At 41.6% G+C, this 18,404-nt stretch overlaps 1 protein-coding gene across 1 annotated transcript in view; it reads right to left on the bottom strand.

The window, feature by feature from the left end:
* Positions 1-14,647, bottom strand: part of stk10 (serine/threonine kinase 10) — a 69,189-nt gene extending 54,542 nt beyond the window's left edge. The window contains exon 1 of the mRNA XM_083778892.1: positions 14,158-14,647. Coding sequence (XP_083635018.1) covers positions 14,158-14,316 — 159 coding nt within the window. The 5' untranslated portion in view covers positions 14,317-14,647. The remainder of the gene's footprint in view (positions 1-14,157) is intronic.
* Between the last annotated feature and the right edge of the window lie 3,757 nt (positions 14,648-18,404).

Genomic DNA, 18,404 nt, shown 5'->3' with positions numbered 1-18,404 from the left:
TGACTGCAGTGCAGGACATGCGCCCAGTGGTCGGTGCCACAGCAACAATCATGCAGCATCAAAATAAAATGCACAAAAATGCAAAGCAAAAAAGAAACGTGAGCAGTAAGTGTCTTGTGATCACCTGACATGTACCACTTTCAACCTAGTGTCCCTATTTTTGGTCTTGTGGTTATAGGTGAATTTAAAAACTATACAGCAGATCTGCAACCTCACGTGAGCTTGTAGATCAGCTTCTATTTTGGCTAATTGTCGTACCGTACGACAGATTATATAGGGCTTAAGTGGTTAGAAATCTATGTGAATAGATATTGGTGCCTTGGGGTCAATCATACCATACACTTCTGTAATGCCCAAAAAGTCTTTGCTGATTATGGAATTATTTCTTAATTCATTTATTTTGTGACTATGGTCTTTATAATAAAATAACCTGCAGACCGTGCATCAGAGAATAGAATAAACCAGTGTGCGGGTTATTTCATTTTATTCTATACATCTGATCCCTGCCTCCCGTTTCTGAGCTGATTACATCAGGTGTGCATAAGACCTTGCTTTTTCCTGCGATTACAGTCTTTAAAAACGAATAGGATCAAGGTGTTATTTATTAATCCCTATGGCGACTGAATTGTTACCCACCGTATCATAGTTTTTATACACACACACACACACACACACACACACACACACACACACACACACACACACACACACACACACACACACACACACACACACACACACACACACACACACACACACACACACACACACACACACACACACACACACACACACACACACACACACCTGAAACAGAGACACAGCACAACTAGTGATTATAGGCATGCATTGTGGCATGATGGACTGCCACATAGCAGTGCCCAGGAGACACTAGGTCATATATGTCAAACTCAAGGCCCGGGGGCCAAATCAGTCCCGTGAATGAATTATCTTTGGCCCGCGGGATGATATTTAATTATTAGAACTGGCCGCCTGGTATATTGCACGGACCACCATAATACTACAAGTCCTGCTTTGTGAGGATCATAGAACAGGAAACTGAGCTTAATAATAATGCATTTTCAGTTTTAAATGCATTTACTTTTTTGCTATTTGCCTGGGACGTCCTCCTGACCGCGGTGCCCAAAATACAGATTGAAAGTGGTTAACTATTCAACGGAGAGTAGGGTTCCTTGACACTTCCTCGTCAAGTGATGAAGTGAAAAAACCTTTTACTGAAATAAGAGCCATTCAAGAAGCATGGAAGTGGGGAGAGAGCTAGTATAGGGTGTATTAGTGTCACTTCTTAGCCAGACAATCTGAGAGGTCCACCCTCTGATACGTCTGGTGAGACATCTAAATTCAATGAATGGGTTAGCGCCGGGTCGGAGAAGAAAATAAAAAATAAAATAACCATTATTTATTTATTTTGGGACGGTATCAACAATCAGGTTTGGTTTTCAAAGCATTGGGCGTAGGTCTGTTAGCAGTGCACTGATGTTTTGCCATTCCAAATTGAATTTAGACTTCCGTAGGCATATCAGAGGGCGGAGAACTCCGATCATCTAGCTACGCAAGACTAGTGGGGTGCTTAGTTGTTAGCTAGAGTGTGTGTGTGTGTGTGTGTGTATGTATGTGTGTATGTGTGTGTGTGTGTGTGTGTGTGTGTGTGCGTGTGTGCGTGCGTGCGTGCGTGCGTGCGTGCGTGCGTGCGTGCGTGCGTGCGTGCGTGCGTGCGTGCGTGCGTGCGTGCGTGCGTGCGTGCGTGCGTGCGTGCGTGCGTGCGTGCGTGCGCATGCATGCATGCATGCATGTGTATCCAGTGATCCACCACCACCCAGTGACCTAGAGACTGGACAGAAAGACTAAACAGGCTGGTGGGGATCAGATGCCTCACAGAGCTTGTGGGAAAACATCTGGACAAACAAGAGCAATGTCACACAAAGGAACGGACAAACACACAGCAAGCCTTCTTGGTAGTAGTTGGTATACACTGTGTGTGTTGTCTGGCTTGTGCGTTTGCTTGTTTGTTAATCCCAAGCTCCCGGAAAGCTGATCTATCCCCAGTAGGGGAAAGCCCCTGGTGTGACTGAACAGGACTTCTCTCCCTCCTGCCATGCGACCATCAAATGCGTCGTGTTTAACAAGCCCTGACAATATGCGGTGCAGTTACCCGACACTTTCACCTCTCTCCTCTTCCTTTCTCTCTCTGTCTCTGTCTGTACTGTAGCTTTACCCAGTAAAGCATGGCATTAACCGTTTCCCAGGTTATCTGTGGGCCAAAATAGGAAACAAGCAGCAAGCACTGAAAGAGATTATTGACAAGCCACGGCTGAACTGTACTGTATGTCAGACATTACTAACCCTTCCCCAAACCCTAACACTAACTCTAACCTCATACTTAATGTATGTCGGACTCCATCGCCTCAGTCTTAACCGGCAATGGTCTAAAACTTTACTTGGCACAAAAATAGTGGCGTAAACGGGATTCGAACCCAGGAGGTATGGATTGAAAGACTTTTGACTAACAAGAAGCTGTTGAGGGCTGATTTCACCCTTCTGCGAGATCAGGCTTATATTGAAAACAGGAAGTGGTTGTTGGTCCACACACGGCACCACCGTCTGCTCAACAGTGATCTGCCAATTTATGTTCTAATCTACACACAAATGGACTAATGGAGCCCACTTTGCAGGCAAGGTACAGTATCTAGTGATGAAAAGCATTTTTTTTTGTTTATTACCTGTATAAGTGATTTTTAATTTTAAAATATTAATTTAATAAAATTAATAAAATATAGACTCCAACATTTGCTAATTAGTAAATATATGCAGATATAAAAGATATTGGATAACGTTGCTGTCGGGCAGAATCCTACAAGAGTGAGCGTCGCACAAAAGCAGTGAAAACTTTAATTATTGAATCTGAATCTAATTTAAAAAAAGGAACAGTTTCGGACATACAAGGTTTCCACCCGACAGCAACGACATAGCTAGCAGCAGTGTCAAGTCTGGCATTAATAGTTGGTTCTTCATTAAGGGAGGGAGATAACCAGTTTGATGACTGTATTAACATGCACGGTCCAGTGGCGAAGAGAGAAACATGCAGACATAAAGAGAGGAGCTGTCTGCTTGCTGTCAATTATAACTTTGTTTCCATGCTCTATAGTCTATGTTATAGGCCCTTTAACTCCTGACCCCCTGCTCCAGTACACACGCACACGCTCGCTCGCTCGCACCCCCACCCCCACACACTCACATTCACACACACACACGTCTGAGTGGGAACAAGATTGAGGAATGTGCTTCTGGGATGGAAGGGGAGATGAATGAATTTCACATCTTCGTGACGTGTGCATGTGTGTGCGTGTGCACGTGTGTACTGGAAACAAGAGGAAATTGCACTGAAACTCCTCATTGTATCCCCCATGGGACCCCTTGACTGGAAGCTAGCACAGTGTCAAGGCTTGCTTGCGCGCGCGCGTGCATGCGTGCGTGTGTGTGTGTGTGTGTCTCAGATAAATTGTGAATGTGATTGCAGGAGGATTTCTAATTGCAGTTACCTAAACTGGGCAAAATGTGTCACCAAAATCTTCTAAACTGCTTCCAGAACATCGACTAACAGTTAAAATCCTGCACCAATCTCAGTTGCATTAACTCAATTAACGGTATGACGCAGTCACGCAGATCAGATATGGTGCCGATTCTCCAGCTAAACTCTAAAATACCACAAACAATAAGTGAACACTGAGTTTCCGACAACAGAGTCTTATGTGAATAATATGGCTTTAGGTGGCTAGTTATCCGATAAGCTAGTTTTCCCATGTAACTATTTCCTCCACCCATATTGGTGGCTAAGTCTACACAGTAGCAACAAAAAGATCAAGCCTAAACTAACAAACACAAGACAAATTTATTTATATTGCTGCTTAAGCTCAAAGCTGTAAAATGATCCGTTTGCCACCCCTACATAAACACACACAGACCGGTAGACAAACAAAACAAAACACCACACACACACACAACCTGAGATTGCTACCCTCACACCACTTTTTGTCAAACCCACTCCAGTAGCAGCAGATAATCTGTTCAAATTGACCGTGACGGTCATAAACACAGACAAGGATTCTGGTTAGGGCGTCACACTTAATCAAAATATTTCAGATTGCACGTAATTCAGGTAACGATAAAACGTATTCAAACTTCTTATTTAGCCTTCACCTCGCCCTCGTCTCATAAGGGTTAACAACCAGAACATTGTATAACCCATCACAGACATCCATCAGGCTCACAAAGGAACAACAAAATCACAGAGACCTTGACATTACATACAATTTGGCCAAAGACTGTAGCAATAATCGCAATGAAAAACTGTATGACGTCATCTTTCCTCCCACAACAAATCATTGTAATCAATGATTATGACCATATTCATCAAAATATTGAAGATTATCATATCGGTCATAAGTCATAACCATGCAGTCCTAGTAATCCTGGCAGATTTTTTCATTGCATGAAATGTAGAGCGCTGTGAACACCAATTAACCCATCCCTGAGGTCAATATCCTCTGGGCCGCATGAGTGTTATGACCTGGTGTGCCGACATGCGCATTTTGTAGCGTGTCATACACACCCTGTACGAAACACACTAACACACACACACACCTTGTATAACAATTAGCGTGTAAGACCTTTGCACCGTCATAAACGTAAAGGTACGGCGCCGTGTGCTCCTCGGAGAGCTGGAATGTGGCCGTCAAAGCCTCCATAATGACAGTATAGCCTGTAAAACCTGACCTATGCCATTGTAGACGCAGGCCTGTGGAAATGCTTATCTCTTATTCAGCAGATGGACTAGCTGCGTGACAGCGAAAAGCTCACTTTAGTTTGCTTTCATTTTGGATACTGATGCCTTATATCAGTGTACGCAACGGATGCAACGTTTCATGGTCGGGGACATTGCACCTGTTGCCAAAGCTCTCTAGCAATATTTGAATATTTGAGCCTTGTCAAGAGTACTATTGTACGGTAATACACAAATGTAAAGGTTACCGCACTTGATGATGCATGAGATGAGGGACAATGTTTTTCCAAACATTGACTTTATTGATCTATCTGCCTTTTTGAACTGCAAAAGAGCCAAATAACCTTAATATTTAAGCGTTGACATATCCACATATTAGAGCTAAAATAAAAACAAAGCTGATTAGATTAGAGGTCAAAGAAGCCACAATTCAGTTAGAATGAAATCCAAGACTATGAGACACTTAAACATAGTAGTTACAAGTTAATCTGGTCTCATGTTCCTGCCGGAGGTGAGAAGATAGCACTACAGCTGCTGACATCACCAGGCACAGGTCAAAAGGTCAAGACTATCCAGATCACTGACTAAGAGCCTTCCTTGTCTCCATTAAATCCAACAATCACAGCGCATGGCCTTGATCTCTGGAGCGGATACGGGTTAAACCATTTAGGCCTGACATCGAAATTAAAAAGAAAAAAGTCTTCTAAATCATGACAGTTTTCTGAAAAACCCATGTTTCTATGTCAGTGGTACTCAAACATTTTCATGTCAAGGACCCCCAAGATTATATGTATTTGGCCGTGGACCCCCCATAAGCAAAGATTTGAGTTAAAAACGTTCACTCTGAAAGAATATATATTAAAAGATTTGAATCACATTTTCACGATTTTTCAGAAATAGCAGACCTACAAGTTCGTAGCGCGACACAGAGCTTGTAGATCTGCTATTTTTCAATAACTGCAACATAATGCTTGAAACATCAAAAGGGGTTCCCGCCCAAAAAGGGTTAAACTAGATCACAGGATCAAAGAGGAAACTTCACTCACTATCTCACTAGATTTCACACCGATGGTGTAGGTGGGTGGGGTAGGGTGGGAGTATGGCCTATTGACCACATGAACACCATCTACAGCCACGACTTGATGTACAAGCTTGTGATGGCTTGCATTGCGAGCTTGTTGATAGACCAGTTTCGGTGAAGAGATTTGATGTAGGAGGAAAAAAACAAGGGAATCAAGTAGAGACCCCTGAGAGACTCCGGTGAACAGAGGGTTTAAATGGTTAAACACTTACGCCTTCTACTTTGTCGTACGTCAATTGTTAGCTTGTAGATCAGCAACTAAATGTTTGTGAAATGGCTGTGCTTTGTGCGATTCCACTTCAGCTTTAGGAAGGATGCTATGCATTTGCCTAAAATCTCCAGCTTCAGAAAGCAAGTAAAACCCGCTATGTGGGAACCTGGAACCTGTATTGCATAATTAAAGCTGTGTTGCATAATATTCAGATTCTATGCCTTAGTTAGAAGATAGCAACCCTTTTCACTGGGTGTAACTGCTAAGTGAACTATTACAGTCCGCGACCTATGGTCTTCCCCAAAGAGAATGCCACCCAGTTCTGCTATCTGCATGCTTTCTGTTTCCCATAACTGAATGACTGAACATAGGCATAAATTCATGACCTGTAAATACTGTAAGGGTGTGGGACACACAACAGCAGGGGACGGAAGTTTAAACTTTTTGACCCCATGTGAAAGCTGGGGTTTCTGATAGGTTTTGCAACCTATCAGTTCAAAAACCGCAAAAGTTAACAGGTTCCTGCTTCGGCACAATATGTAGAAAACTAAAGAGGATAGTCACAACGCACACAATATATATAGACTAGGAGTTTATCATGTTTAGGACTACCGTATATGACAGTGGTTTTCAAACTTTCAAAAGGGCAAGTCAAAATCTCCAGCTACAACTGTATTCATTTCCATGCAAAGTAGCCTCTAGCACATATTGGTACTCGACTACTAAAGCCTAAAAAAAAGGTTAAACCGCTTTTTCTTACTTTCACAAATGTTGTAAAACAGCAAACATATTTGCTATGCATTGTGATCTTGTAGAATTTGCATATTCATTGGGAAACGAATTTGCATAGCGTTTTTGCATAGCTGAATATGTTGCAATAATACCAAGGTTGTGCTGCTTAAATGTTACATCTTGTGTAAAGTTACAGTACATGAGTAAAACTTATTTTTCCTCTGCTTCCTTCAGACAATGCAGCAGCATACCGTAGGTAACAATAATAATAATACAGTAAAAAAAAATGTGGGCCAGCTGTCACAGAATCCCAAAGAACTCCTGGACACTATTGTGCATTGGCACACCTTTGGGAACCAGAGCTGTAAAGCATTTCAAAATCACATTCTGATGAGCCAGTTCTGACTAGATAGCTGAGGCAATCTTACTGAATCCTGCCTAGACATGTCACCACAAATGGTGGATTAATAATATGACTATATAAAGCAAAACATGTAAAGCCACTACAAAGAACTAAGCTGACGTTTAATTGCAATTCATAAAAAATGGCTACCTAATATAGTACTGTAGTGAAAACTTCACTAGCTTCTTAAAAGAGGCATTTTACACAGGCACATTTTAGACAAAAGTGCAATTTTTTTGGAAACCTTTGTAAGTGTACATAACCAGATACAACTATGTTCTATGTTCTCTGAGATAAATGACATGGACATCTTGTCATCTTCACCTTCACGAGAGGCTGTCTGGCATCGAAGCCTAGTCCACAGTCACTCCCACCCTAGTGGATTTCTTATCAGACCAGCATGAGCCCAGCTGGTCTGTAAAGATTACAGAAAACAACCAGGGCTCCAAGAGTTCTAATGACAGACTGGAAGACTATAGTACAAGTTTAAAGGGGTATTTCACATTTGACTTTGAGTGCTTATATGTTTCTAATTAAGATTGGATCACTTCTAATCTTGTATAAATCTTTCAAAAGTCTTCCATTTCAAAATGATGTTTATTAGAAAAGACGCATCAATGAGTGTTCCAAAGGTATCATGAGAAAGTCAGATACACAAGGCCAAATTAGAAATCCAGGAGCCAAACACACAGAGACAATGAATATAATTATATTAAATAATGACAAAAATCCCTAACAGGTTAAAGAACTGCTGAATATCTTGCTTCCCTACTGGGTGTGTACAGGAACCCAACTCAGAGACAATGAGCATTTATAGCCCTGTGATATAAACCACTAACTTGTTAAAGAACTTCTGAACAATTCCCTAACGGGTAAGGTACAGCACAAGGCTTCAGCACAGACAAGGGGGATACACTAGACTAGACAGCAGTGACATGTGATTTTTCTATTGGTGACAGCTTGGAGCATAACACTGTGGTCTCTCTCTGTGACCCCTTTTCCACCGGTTGGGAACCAGTTCAGTACAGAACCAGTTTTTAGTCCATGAGCCAGACCTCCAAAATGGGAACGTTAATATGAATTGAGTGGGCCTAATTTGCATATTTAATTGTAATACAATACATCATTGTCTTTGTGTAAGTAATCAACTGGGCAAGTTTCATGGTGATGACAATTTAATATGGTATGGTTTTGCACACTCAATTCATAATTATAGTTCCAATTTTGGAGCTCTGGCTCATGGACTAAGAACCAAAAAGAACTATACCGGTTCCCAAAAAAAAGGGGGGCACTGTGTAATGAGGGTTACCATCACTGTATAAGTGTCTATGGAGACTCAATTCACTGTATGTGTGTCTATGGCAGTGAATCTCAAACTTCTTTGGCTCAGGGCAGTGAGGGCACCCCTGTAAATATTTTTTATCCACGTGACGGCACCCATGAATTACATTAGCTACTTTATAGCACCTTACATTTATGTCATCTTGCGACTTGTGGTACATCAATATAAAATATGTAAATGTGTTATAAGATACAGTTTGTCACAGGGAAAACTTGAGAGAATATCAGATTTCGGAGGACAGATTGAAAATAACGTTATACTGACTATTTGCGTGCGTGCGTGCGTGCGTGTCGAGGTTGTATGCGTGCGGGTCGAGGTTGTATGTGTGTCTATGCGAGACCAACTTCACGATACAGAATTTGTGTGTAGACTCTATAGAGACTTAATTTAACTGTATGCGTGTCTATGGAGATTTAGCTTCACTGTATTTGGAGACTAGCTTCACAGATGGCAGCAGGTCAATGTGTGCTCAGTGGCACATGTCTCATTAATTAGTGAGGAACACCTCTCAGCAACTCTGTTTCACACTTCAGTTGCGGACAAAAACATGCTCACCTGCACGATGCACGCGCTGTCTCACATGAGCAATGAGCACAAGACAGAGACACACGCCTACACAACATTAGCAACATCCTGTGGCGCACACACGCACAGTCGCACACATGCACACACGAAGTTAAGACATGCTGGCAAGCAAGACTGCTGACCAAATAAGGTTTGAATTAATTCAAACCTTATTTGGTCAGCAGTCATTGTATCCATAATTAATTTGTGCAGCCCTAGCTCTGTTGTTCCTTTTCCATTCCCCCAGAGACTGCTGCCTTCCTATGCTCTGTTGCATATAAATCTCCCCACACGTCTAACCAAGATGGGACAATGTCTTAACTTCCTGTGTCCACATTATTTTGTGTGTGTGTGTGTGTGTGTGTGTGTGTGTGTGTGTGTGTGTGTGTGTGTGTGTGTGTGTGTGTGTGTGTGTGTGTGCAGTTGTGCACGTAAAGAGAAAGCAAAGGGCTATGCTGTCCAGACAACCTCCTGTCTGTTGCTGTATACAGTAGGCTCAACAAACATCAACTATGTAACATGAAACTGTGCATTAGCACCTATTCTCCTCGGATGCCGTTTCCTGTCGTTTGCAAGGCGATGCTGCCGGTCAACACAGTGAACTTGAATGGCACCAATAGAAACAAGTTCACACACAACACAAGAAGGGCTGACAGGACAAAGATACATTTTCACTGAATCCAAATGATGTGTGACCAAATGTATGTTTGTAATGAAGATATTGAAAAATCTCAATGTCATGATGTACACAGAAAAGTCCATGTTCTTTTAACTCATATGGGTCCATTTTTTGTTTTTTACAGTACATTTAAAAGCCTTATGTACTGTATAACATGTAATTTGTGTTACACTCAGGATTGTGCAGTGTATTGACGGTCAGGCTACAATAATGTGTGACACTGATTGGATGTGTTCCAGTGTGACCCGTTCACTTCCATCACCGACACACTGCGGGCGACTGCCATACTGGGACCTCGTGACACAGAAAGCCTAAGAATGTCAACAACATCCTGTGCGTGCACAAATGCGTGCGTGTGTCCATCCGTCTGCGTGTGTGCGCGTGTGTGTGTGTGCATGCATGCGTGCGTGCGTGCGTATGTCATAACACACCATGTGGCCACACATTCAAAGTCACATCTACAAAAGGGAGCATGCTGGACCCGTCCTGCCTTGTTTATTATGTATAATCATGGGCATAGAAGCTCCACAACAATTCAAGTCCTGCTGCCCACAACAATATACTGTGAGCTGGCCAGTGGCCACACTCCATATACTGTACATCAAAGGGACAGTTTGATGGCTTCAGACAAAGAGCCGCCTGCGAGGAATCTTACTTAATGGAGGTAACACAAATGACGTGAAGTGACAGTGCACATTTAACAGTTATGAAAGTCGAGAAGGCTCATTTGAAAACCTAAAACAAAACAGACTTCTGGTTAATGCTTCATTTATTCTTACAGAAAGCTGAAATGGTCCCGCTAAAATCTGTCTGCTGTGGCCACATGCCCACCAAAACAAACACTTTGTCACAAACCCTTTTATACTGCGTCTTAAATGAGATACACATTATTGCATGTGTGGTAGTTTCAGCCTGAGTCCACACAGATTGTGATTTAAGATATTATTAGAGGGAAGGACACACACACACACACACACACACACACACACACACACACACACACACACACACACACACACACACGTACACGTACGTGTGAGGTGTCATGCTTCCATTGCATTGACTTTGAGGACGGTCAATGACCCTTAGTTTAGACAGACTGCTAACAGAACTGAACTCAACCAAATCCAGTGTGGTCTGTTCTCTGAGGAGTATCTCAAAAAGACATGTTGAGTCTACTTTTTGTTAAGTGGACTGGAAAGGTCAAGGGTCACTTTATTTTTCTTTAACCACAAACCACATTAGCCCTAGTGGTGATCCCGATTGGCTATTTTGTAATAGCCTTGGTATAAAATAGGGCTTAAGTGGGTATAGGTAAGCCGCAACTCCTGCGGAGATCATGATGTCTGCATGATTTCTGCCTTTTCATCACATGGTATGCCTCTAACAAACATTCAGAAAGGATTATCACTGTGCATCTTGGAGCATTTCTACATAGTTAGCCACTTGACCGATTCCCAAGGGCCCCCTGCTGCTTTCCTATCAGAAGGGATGCTATAGGGTTCAAGCCGGGTTTGAAGGCCAGTCATAGACATAAAAGAGCCTTGCATTGACTGAGGAGAAAGGGTGGGAGCAGGATGGATTAAAGACGAGGCCAAAGAACTTGAATGGTGGACAGAAAAAAAAACATCCCAGATTCACTACTTGAGGCCCTGCCCTGTCCCTCCCACAGACAAGCTGATTAGTTCTGAGGCTCTGGGAGACGTCGACTCAAGAGTAGTCTCCTCTGTGTCTGCCTACGATTTCCTCTACTCTGTCAGCTTGCCTCCACCTTCTTCCTCCAATGTGTTGCCATAACGCTTAATCTACAATGGCCCTGACAACTGCAGGTGTGGACCGGTCTGTCCTCCTCCACAGGCTAAGATAGGCAAGCCAATGCAGCGGGCGTGTTAAGCGGAAGTTTCTTAATAAAAGCACTCACAGGGATGGGATTGCTATAGTCACTGAAGTGGAATGTTCCTCAGGACATTTAATCCAAACAAAAGTTATTCTTAACGTTGTCCCTTTAAGACAACAAAAGGGCTCGGCTGTTTTATGGGCATGTTTTGATTAACCGCTGTTGTAATGGACAGAAAATAACGAGATTAATGCCTGACCAACACATGAGCAAGTGGATTCTGATTAATCTAAACAATGCTCTCTTTCTCTGTACTTTATTTTAATGCCACCATATTGTCAAATTCAGGTGGTGTATTATGTGAAACATACAGCCCCGTTTAGGAAGAATCAAGAAGGTTTTATTTCAATGTTTCACTTAGCTTAACGATTGAACCCTATTCTGGGTTGAACTTGAACAGTCCATGAAAATCCAACAAAAATCATACACAGTAGAAACTAAAAACCTCAATGATAATTTAACTCAAGTTACTTTAATGTAATCAAATAGACAAAAAAATGTTCTTGAGAGCCAGTCTGTATCCCAACTTCCTCACCACACCCCAAAGCCACCCCATGTGCATCTTCTGACCAGTATATCACACACACTATCCAATACAAACAAAATAGTCCAAATAAGGTGGACTCCAGTTAAAAGGCGAGCTTGTTCTGCTCGACGCAGGCCTCTCGGTCAAGCATCACTTGTTCCACTGAGGCCCCCGGTGACGATGTGCTCGCAGTCAAAGACGCTCACTGTGCTCTGCTGTGCACAGCAGACAGAGCCAGCTCGCGGGGAGACTGCAGGTTAAAAATGTGCTTCTCTCTCCCCAAGGTGGAGAGACTGCAGCTGATGTTCTGAAAAACACTGGTGGCTGGTTGTGCTTTCACTGCTCCGACTGAGAAAAATGGCTTGAGACATTAGAGCTACAGTTAGGAAAAGCAATTGTATCCATATAGTGTGATTCTGTGATGCTCACAGTGCATTGCAAACTTGCAGATCTTCTATGTTTGGCAAATGCTCCCCCCAGAATATGGATGCTGGGGTTCCGGTTCAGGTGGTTAATGGAAATATGAATAATAGAGCTACAGTTAAAAATAAGACGGTGAGTGACTACTCAAACAGGTGCAGTTAACTCTCCAGGTGGGTGGGTCAGGGTGGCAAACATCTTAAACATTACCAATACCTTTAGTGGTGGAATACACTCAGTACTGTACCGAGGTGCATTTACTTTAATTGAGTATTTCCATTATTTGATGTATACTTCTAGTTCTACACCACTATATATTATATATATATATATATATATATATATATATATATGTATATATCAGAATAATAGGACTTTGTAAGTTAAGCTACCCAGCAGCATATTAAGTAATTTAAATCAGCCCCACCTTTACCAGCTGCAACATTAAAGTAATTTAACACAATTACATTAACTGAGAATTTGTGAAACATTATTATAGATTAAGCTACCCAGCAGGCCTAAAGTAATTAAATTCAGCCCCACCTTTACCAGCTGCAACATTAATGGGACCATTCATGTATTACTAATAACATTAAATAATAATATGATTGTGAAATGAGCCTTCACTGCATAAGAAATAATAGATCTGCATATATCTATTGCATGCATGCTAGGCCTACTCCATGCAATAGATAGCATACTTTTGTACTCTTATACTCATAAGACACTACTAAATAAAACTATTAGTAGGCATATGCCTACTTCCTCCCCCACCACTGCAGTGCACTGCTTCTTACAACCTGTTGTTCTGGGTGGCCTGGACTCTGACCACTGGCCAGCGGCATAATCAAGGGTTTAGTACTATACTGTCGTAAAAACGTGTGGGTGTTCGGAGTGGGCTAATCTCTGACTGACTGGAACCACTACCACTTGCTTCTCAAAAGACTTCACTGAACAAAGTGGGCAACGTTAAGGGTGGCAAATAGCCCCTCTCGGGACCCTACATAAAGCTTTTCTGAAAACTTCAGTAGCATTCGGGTTCTGCTTGGAGGGCTAGGTGGCAAAGATCTCCAGGAGTGAGATACTAGGACGCCAATCCTTCCAGGAGCCTTGGATCAAGACTGCCATAGATGTGTATTTGATCGATTTTATCATTTTGACATTTGCATATCTAAGTTCAGACTCGATAATATACACCTACCTATGATGAGATTGATAGTCTTTTTCGCTTGGCTACTTCTATGACACACACAAGTTGACAACATAGTCGCAAAATGACGCAGTGTCAGGGACAGACAGCACAGCAGGTGCGAGCTAGTGCGAAATGTAAATTACAGGTTACAATTCTAGTTGGTATGTCTACTTGGAGAATAAACCACACACTGAGATCAATCCTGTTCATAACTCTGAGACAGACCGTGTAGGCTACAAATGGACCCTTCTTGTACACTCTCGGAGTTTAAAGTGTGCGTTATAATAATTCTGTAGCTTAGCTGCTTACCTTGTACACTTTTCCAAAAGCCCCATCGCCCAGCTCGCCAACGATCTCCCATAAGTCGTTTGGATTGATATCCCGATGGACGTGCTCATATTGCTTCACCTTCTTCTTGATGTCAAGAGAAGGCAGGCGAAGGATTTTGCTAAATCTAGCAAACGCCATCGGTTGCGATTTATCTATTACAAAAATTCTAGGGAAATAAAAAAAAGAAGCTCTACACACAAATCTAGAAAAAAAACAAGGCGCGCGCGTCCTGACGCGCAGCCACTACAACACTTGCCTACCCAATGTGCGCGGAATTATGTCTCGCGTCCTTGCAGAAAAGAAAACACTGTAAATGAGCTTCGAATCGGTTAGTCCACGCCGTCCATTCCTTCCAGTGCTGCTGTGAGCTCCGAGATCAGAAATAATATTGTCATTCACGTAGTATTGCGGCGCCGCTGTTAACGCTACGCTGGACGCACGAAGTCCACCTGCCTCCAGGAACACGGCGAATAATCATTAGTGGGAGAGAGAGTCGGAGAGAGAGCCTCTGCAACTTGTTGCTACACAGTTCACTTCTCTGTAAGCCCCACCCTGTGGCCAAAACGGCCCTCCCACGGTCGTCATGGAAATGTAGTTCTTCTATCGGCTTTACTACTGTGACCAGTGTGAAAGGGAACTTCATATCCGGGTTGCGTGAACTGAATTAGGTAGGGGTGTGTGTGTGTGTGTGTGTGTGTGTGTGTGTGTGTGTGTGTGTGTGTGTGTGTGTGTGTGTGTGTGTGTGTGTGTGTGTGTGTGTGTGTGTGTGTGTGTGTGTGTGTGTGTGTGTGTGTGTGTGTGTGTGTGTGTGTGTGTGTGTGTGTGTGTGTGTGTGTGTGTGTGTGTGTGCGCGTGTGGCTCATATGGTGTGGCTTCTCCTTCTCTGAAGACTGACTGTTATATTTTGTTGTTTTCGTTTTGTCTACCAGTATTAGAATATACAGGTAAGTCAAAATTTAGCCAGTTTATTTTTAGACGCGCACGGCGCACGCACGCACGCAATAGAGCTTAATAAAACAATTAAAATGTTACTTTAATGTGGACTACATTCTACATGAAGTATTAGGGTGAGGCTCCGCTTCACTCATCTTCATAATGTTATGGATAATAATATGTCAAATAAAGTCTAGTATGCCTGGCAACCATTTATCTAGCTCTATAGCACCACCTAGTGGCAAAACAAAGTAGATTTTTCTAAAAATCCATTTATTGATTGATTGATTGATTGATTGATTGATTGATTGACATTTGTATTTCACAGTATGTATGTACTACTAACTGAGTAGCCTACTATAGACGAATAACAGTTTAAGTCCACATTTTATTCTGACCCCTTCACGAAAAGGCCTCGTTGTCCTGACCCCTATATGTAGAATGGGTACATTTCAAACGAAAAACATGATTCTGATTCACTGTACTCTCTAGTGAGGAGTGCATGTTATGAATATGATATGAAGGTTTCAGCATGATAATTACATTTATACAGGTTTTAGTGCTAATGCAGACATATCTGATCTCAGGCAACATGTACAGATCATTGTCCTCAGCATTACATTTTTCAGTTTTTTCTCCATAACTATCTGCTATAATTATGTAAAAGTTTCCAAATGTACATTTCTGTTCTAATAGAGAACAACCTGGGACAGACATAATGCCTCCTCAAGTTACTGTAAGATACATGCACAAATTGATTGATTTATTGATTGATTGATTGAAGTATTTATTAACAGTTTGCAGAATTACAGTAGGCTACTATTCAAGCAAGTGGCCTGCAGAATTTCCCAGGGCGTCATGACATTTGCATGATAGTTTTATCCGATGTAGTTAGCTGTTGCAACGCATGCTAAAATAGTTCAAAGGCTAATGCTAAAATAGATAAATGCATATATATTGGGGTTTTTTCCCAGCTCGAGGCATTACAATTTACAATTTACAATTTAGGCATTTAGCAGACGCTCTTAATCCAGAGCGACTTACATTAAATCACAAAAAAGCATTTATCATAAAACTAAACGCGTAAATGCGTAAATGCGTAAGCTAAGAAAGTAACAGTGGAATATCTATATTATGAGACTATACATATAAACTATATATATATATATATATATATATATATATATATATATATATATATATACTACTATGCTATACATATGTACTATGGCGTGCTATGACTATATACAATGCAATTATAGTGCTGTCTACATAACATGCTATAAGTCTGTATCAGATGCTATCTAAGTCTACAGAAATGCTATCTAAGGGGGTAGGGTAAGTGCTATGGGCCATGATGGAGTCTGAAAAGGTGGGTTTTCAGACTACGGCGGAAGATTGGGAGTGATGCTGCAGTTCTGACTGCAATGGGAAGTGCATTCCACAGTTTTGGAGCCAGAAGGGAGAAGAGTTTGGGACGTGTGGAGCGTTGTCCCGGCGTTTTTAGTGAGGGTACTTCCAGCTTCCCTGCGTTGGCTGATCTGAGTGCGCGGGAGGGTTTGTAGGGTTCAATCATACTTGCAAGATATGGGGGAGCCATACCTTTGGTTGCCTTGAATGCCAGCATCAGAGTTTTGTATTCTGTGCGGGCAGCGACCGGGAGCCAGTGGAGGGAGCGGAGCAGGGGGGAGACATGTGAGAATTTTGGCTGGTTGAAGACCAAGCGAGCTGCGGCATTTTGGATCAGCTGGAGAGGCTTAAGTGCACATGCTGGTAGGCCAGTAAGGAGGGAGTTACAATAGTCATTAGTCGAGTTTTGAGGCATTGATTTCAAAGTGACACAGACAAGCAAAACATAAACATAAGGGGACTGTGCTTTTGAAGACATCTATTTGGGTGCATCTCTTCAACTATAGTGAACAATATTGGAGCACAAAATAGGACTTGGTCCCAACCTGGTGATGACACCTTAAACTGTTCTGCTATGTTTGCCGTCATGGCTTCTCACAAGTTACTGAGACATGGTCCCCACATTCCATGTCCCTACCGTGATTATCCTGATGAATACTAGTGGTAAGAAGAAGTATTGTGCCATTCATTAAAATGCAATTCAATGTAGGAGAGGTTTTATAGAACATCTCAAATGTTTTAAGAAATATCTTTTACAGTGAAGTCGAACAAAAAACTCAACTCACTACACTAATGATTATATTTCAGAAACTGATTCCCTGGGAAATACATAGCATATTTCCAAATTATGGCAGACACATCAAAGAAATATTATCCAAATATCAACACAATGTCAACTACACTTGATAAGAAGAAAGGGTGACTCAGAGAAGGTGTCCTCATTTGAGCAAAATCCAGTTTTCTGCCTATATGAATGAAGTGTTCTGAACTCTGGGTTACATGTTCATGTGTGTCCATGCGATCTGTTCTGTCCCCTGACAATTAAAGCTAGATGTTAAACCAAAGGGCCAGTCCACTGTACCACTGTCCTCTCCACTGAGGTCACAAACAATAATCAATCACAATATAGGTCACAAACATTCAATTTGACAACAAACAACAACAACAAAGAACTAAATCTTGTTTCCTGATAAGTGATAACACACACAATGAACACTTTAAGTGCAACTCCAGGTTAAGTAATAGGCCACCAGATGTCACCCTTGTGGCCTTTTAAGTTTATTTTCACCTGTCTTGTCATGATAACTGTATTATTTTTACTCCTGGGTTGGAGTTAGCATTGAGTCATTGATATTCATTTTATAGGGGCAGCAACATTGTTAATATATCATCTAAATCAGTTGAACCACTTTGAACATAAAAATGCATTGACTATTGTAAATAGTTTTTCACCATTCACCATCAAAGCAATAATTTGGCACAGTTTTCACAACCTTCACTTCATGTACCTAATCGCTTGACACAATTTGGTAAACTTCACTCTCCAAACACATGTTCGGTTGTTGCACACTTCTCACATAAAGTCTCAAAGCATCAACCTAGTGAACTTAATTACAACCAGTGTTGTTAAAGATACTCTTAAACAGTAATATTATGACTTATTACTTTAAAAGTAATATCGTTACTTCACTTATTAATCCCTGCCAAAAGTACCTAGTTACTTATTACTTTACCTAATACTTTTTTTCTCGCCCCCATTAATTGAGAGAAAATACTGGAATAAAAAACACAAAAGACAAAAAAGCTATAGCCTATTGTTTTGATACATTTTGTGTAAAATAACAAAAAGTTAAAAGGATATTGGAAATTATGTTTATTTACTG

This window comes from Protomyctophum parallelum (assembly GCF_964188405.1).
Source record: "Protomyctophum parallelum genome assembly, chromosome: 1".
Taxonomy (NCBI): domain Eukaryota; kingdom Metazoa; phylum Chordata; class Actinopteri; order Myctophiformes; family Myctophidae; genus Protomyctophum; species Protomyctophum parallelum.
The sequence above is the reverse complement of the archived record's forward strand: the minus strand, read 5'-3'. Positions and strand labels throughout refer to the sequence as shown.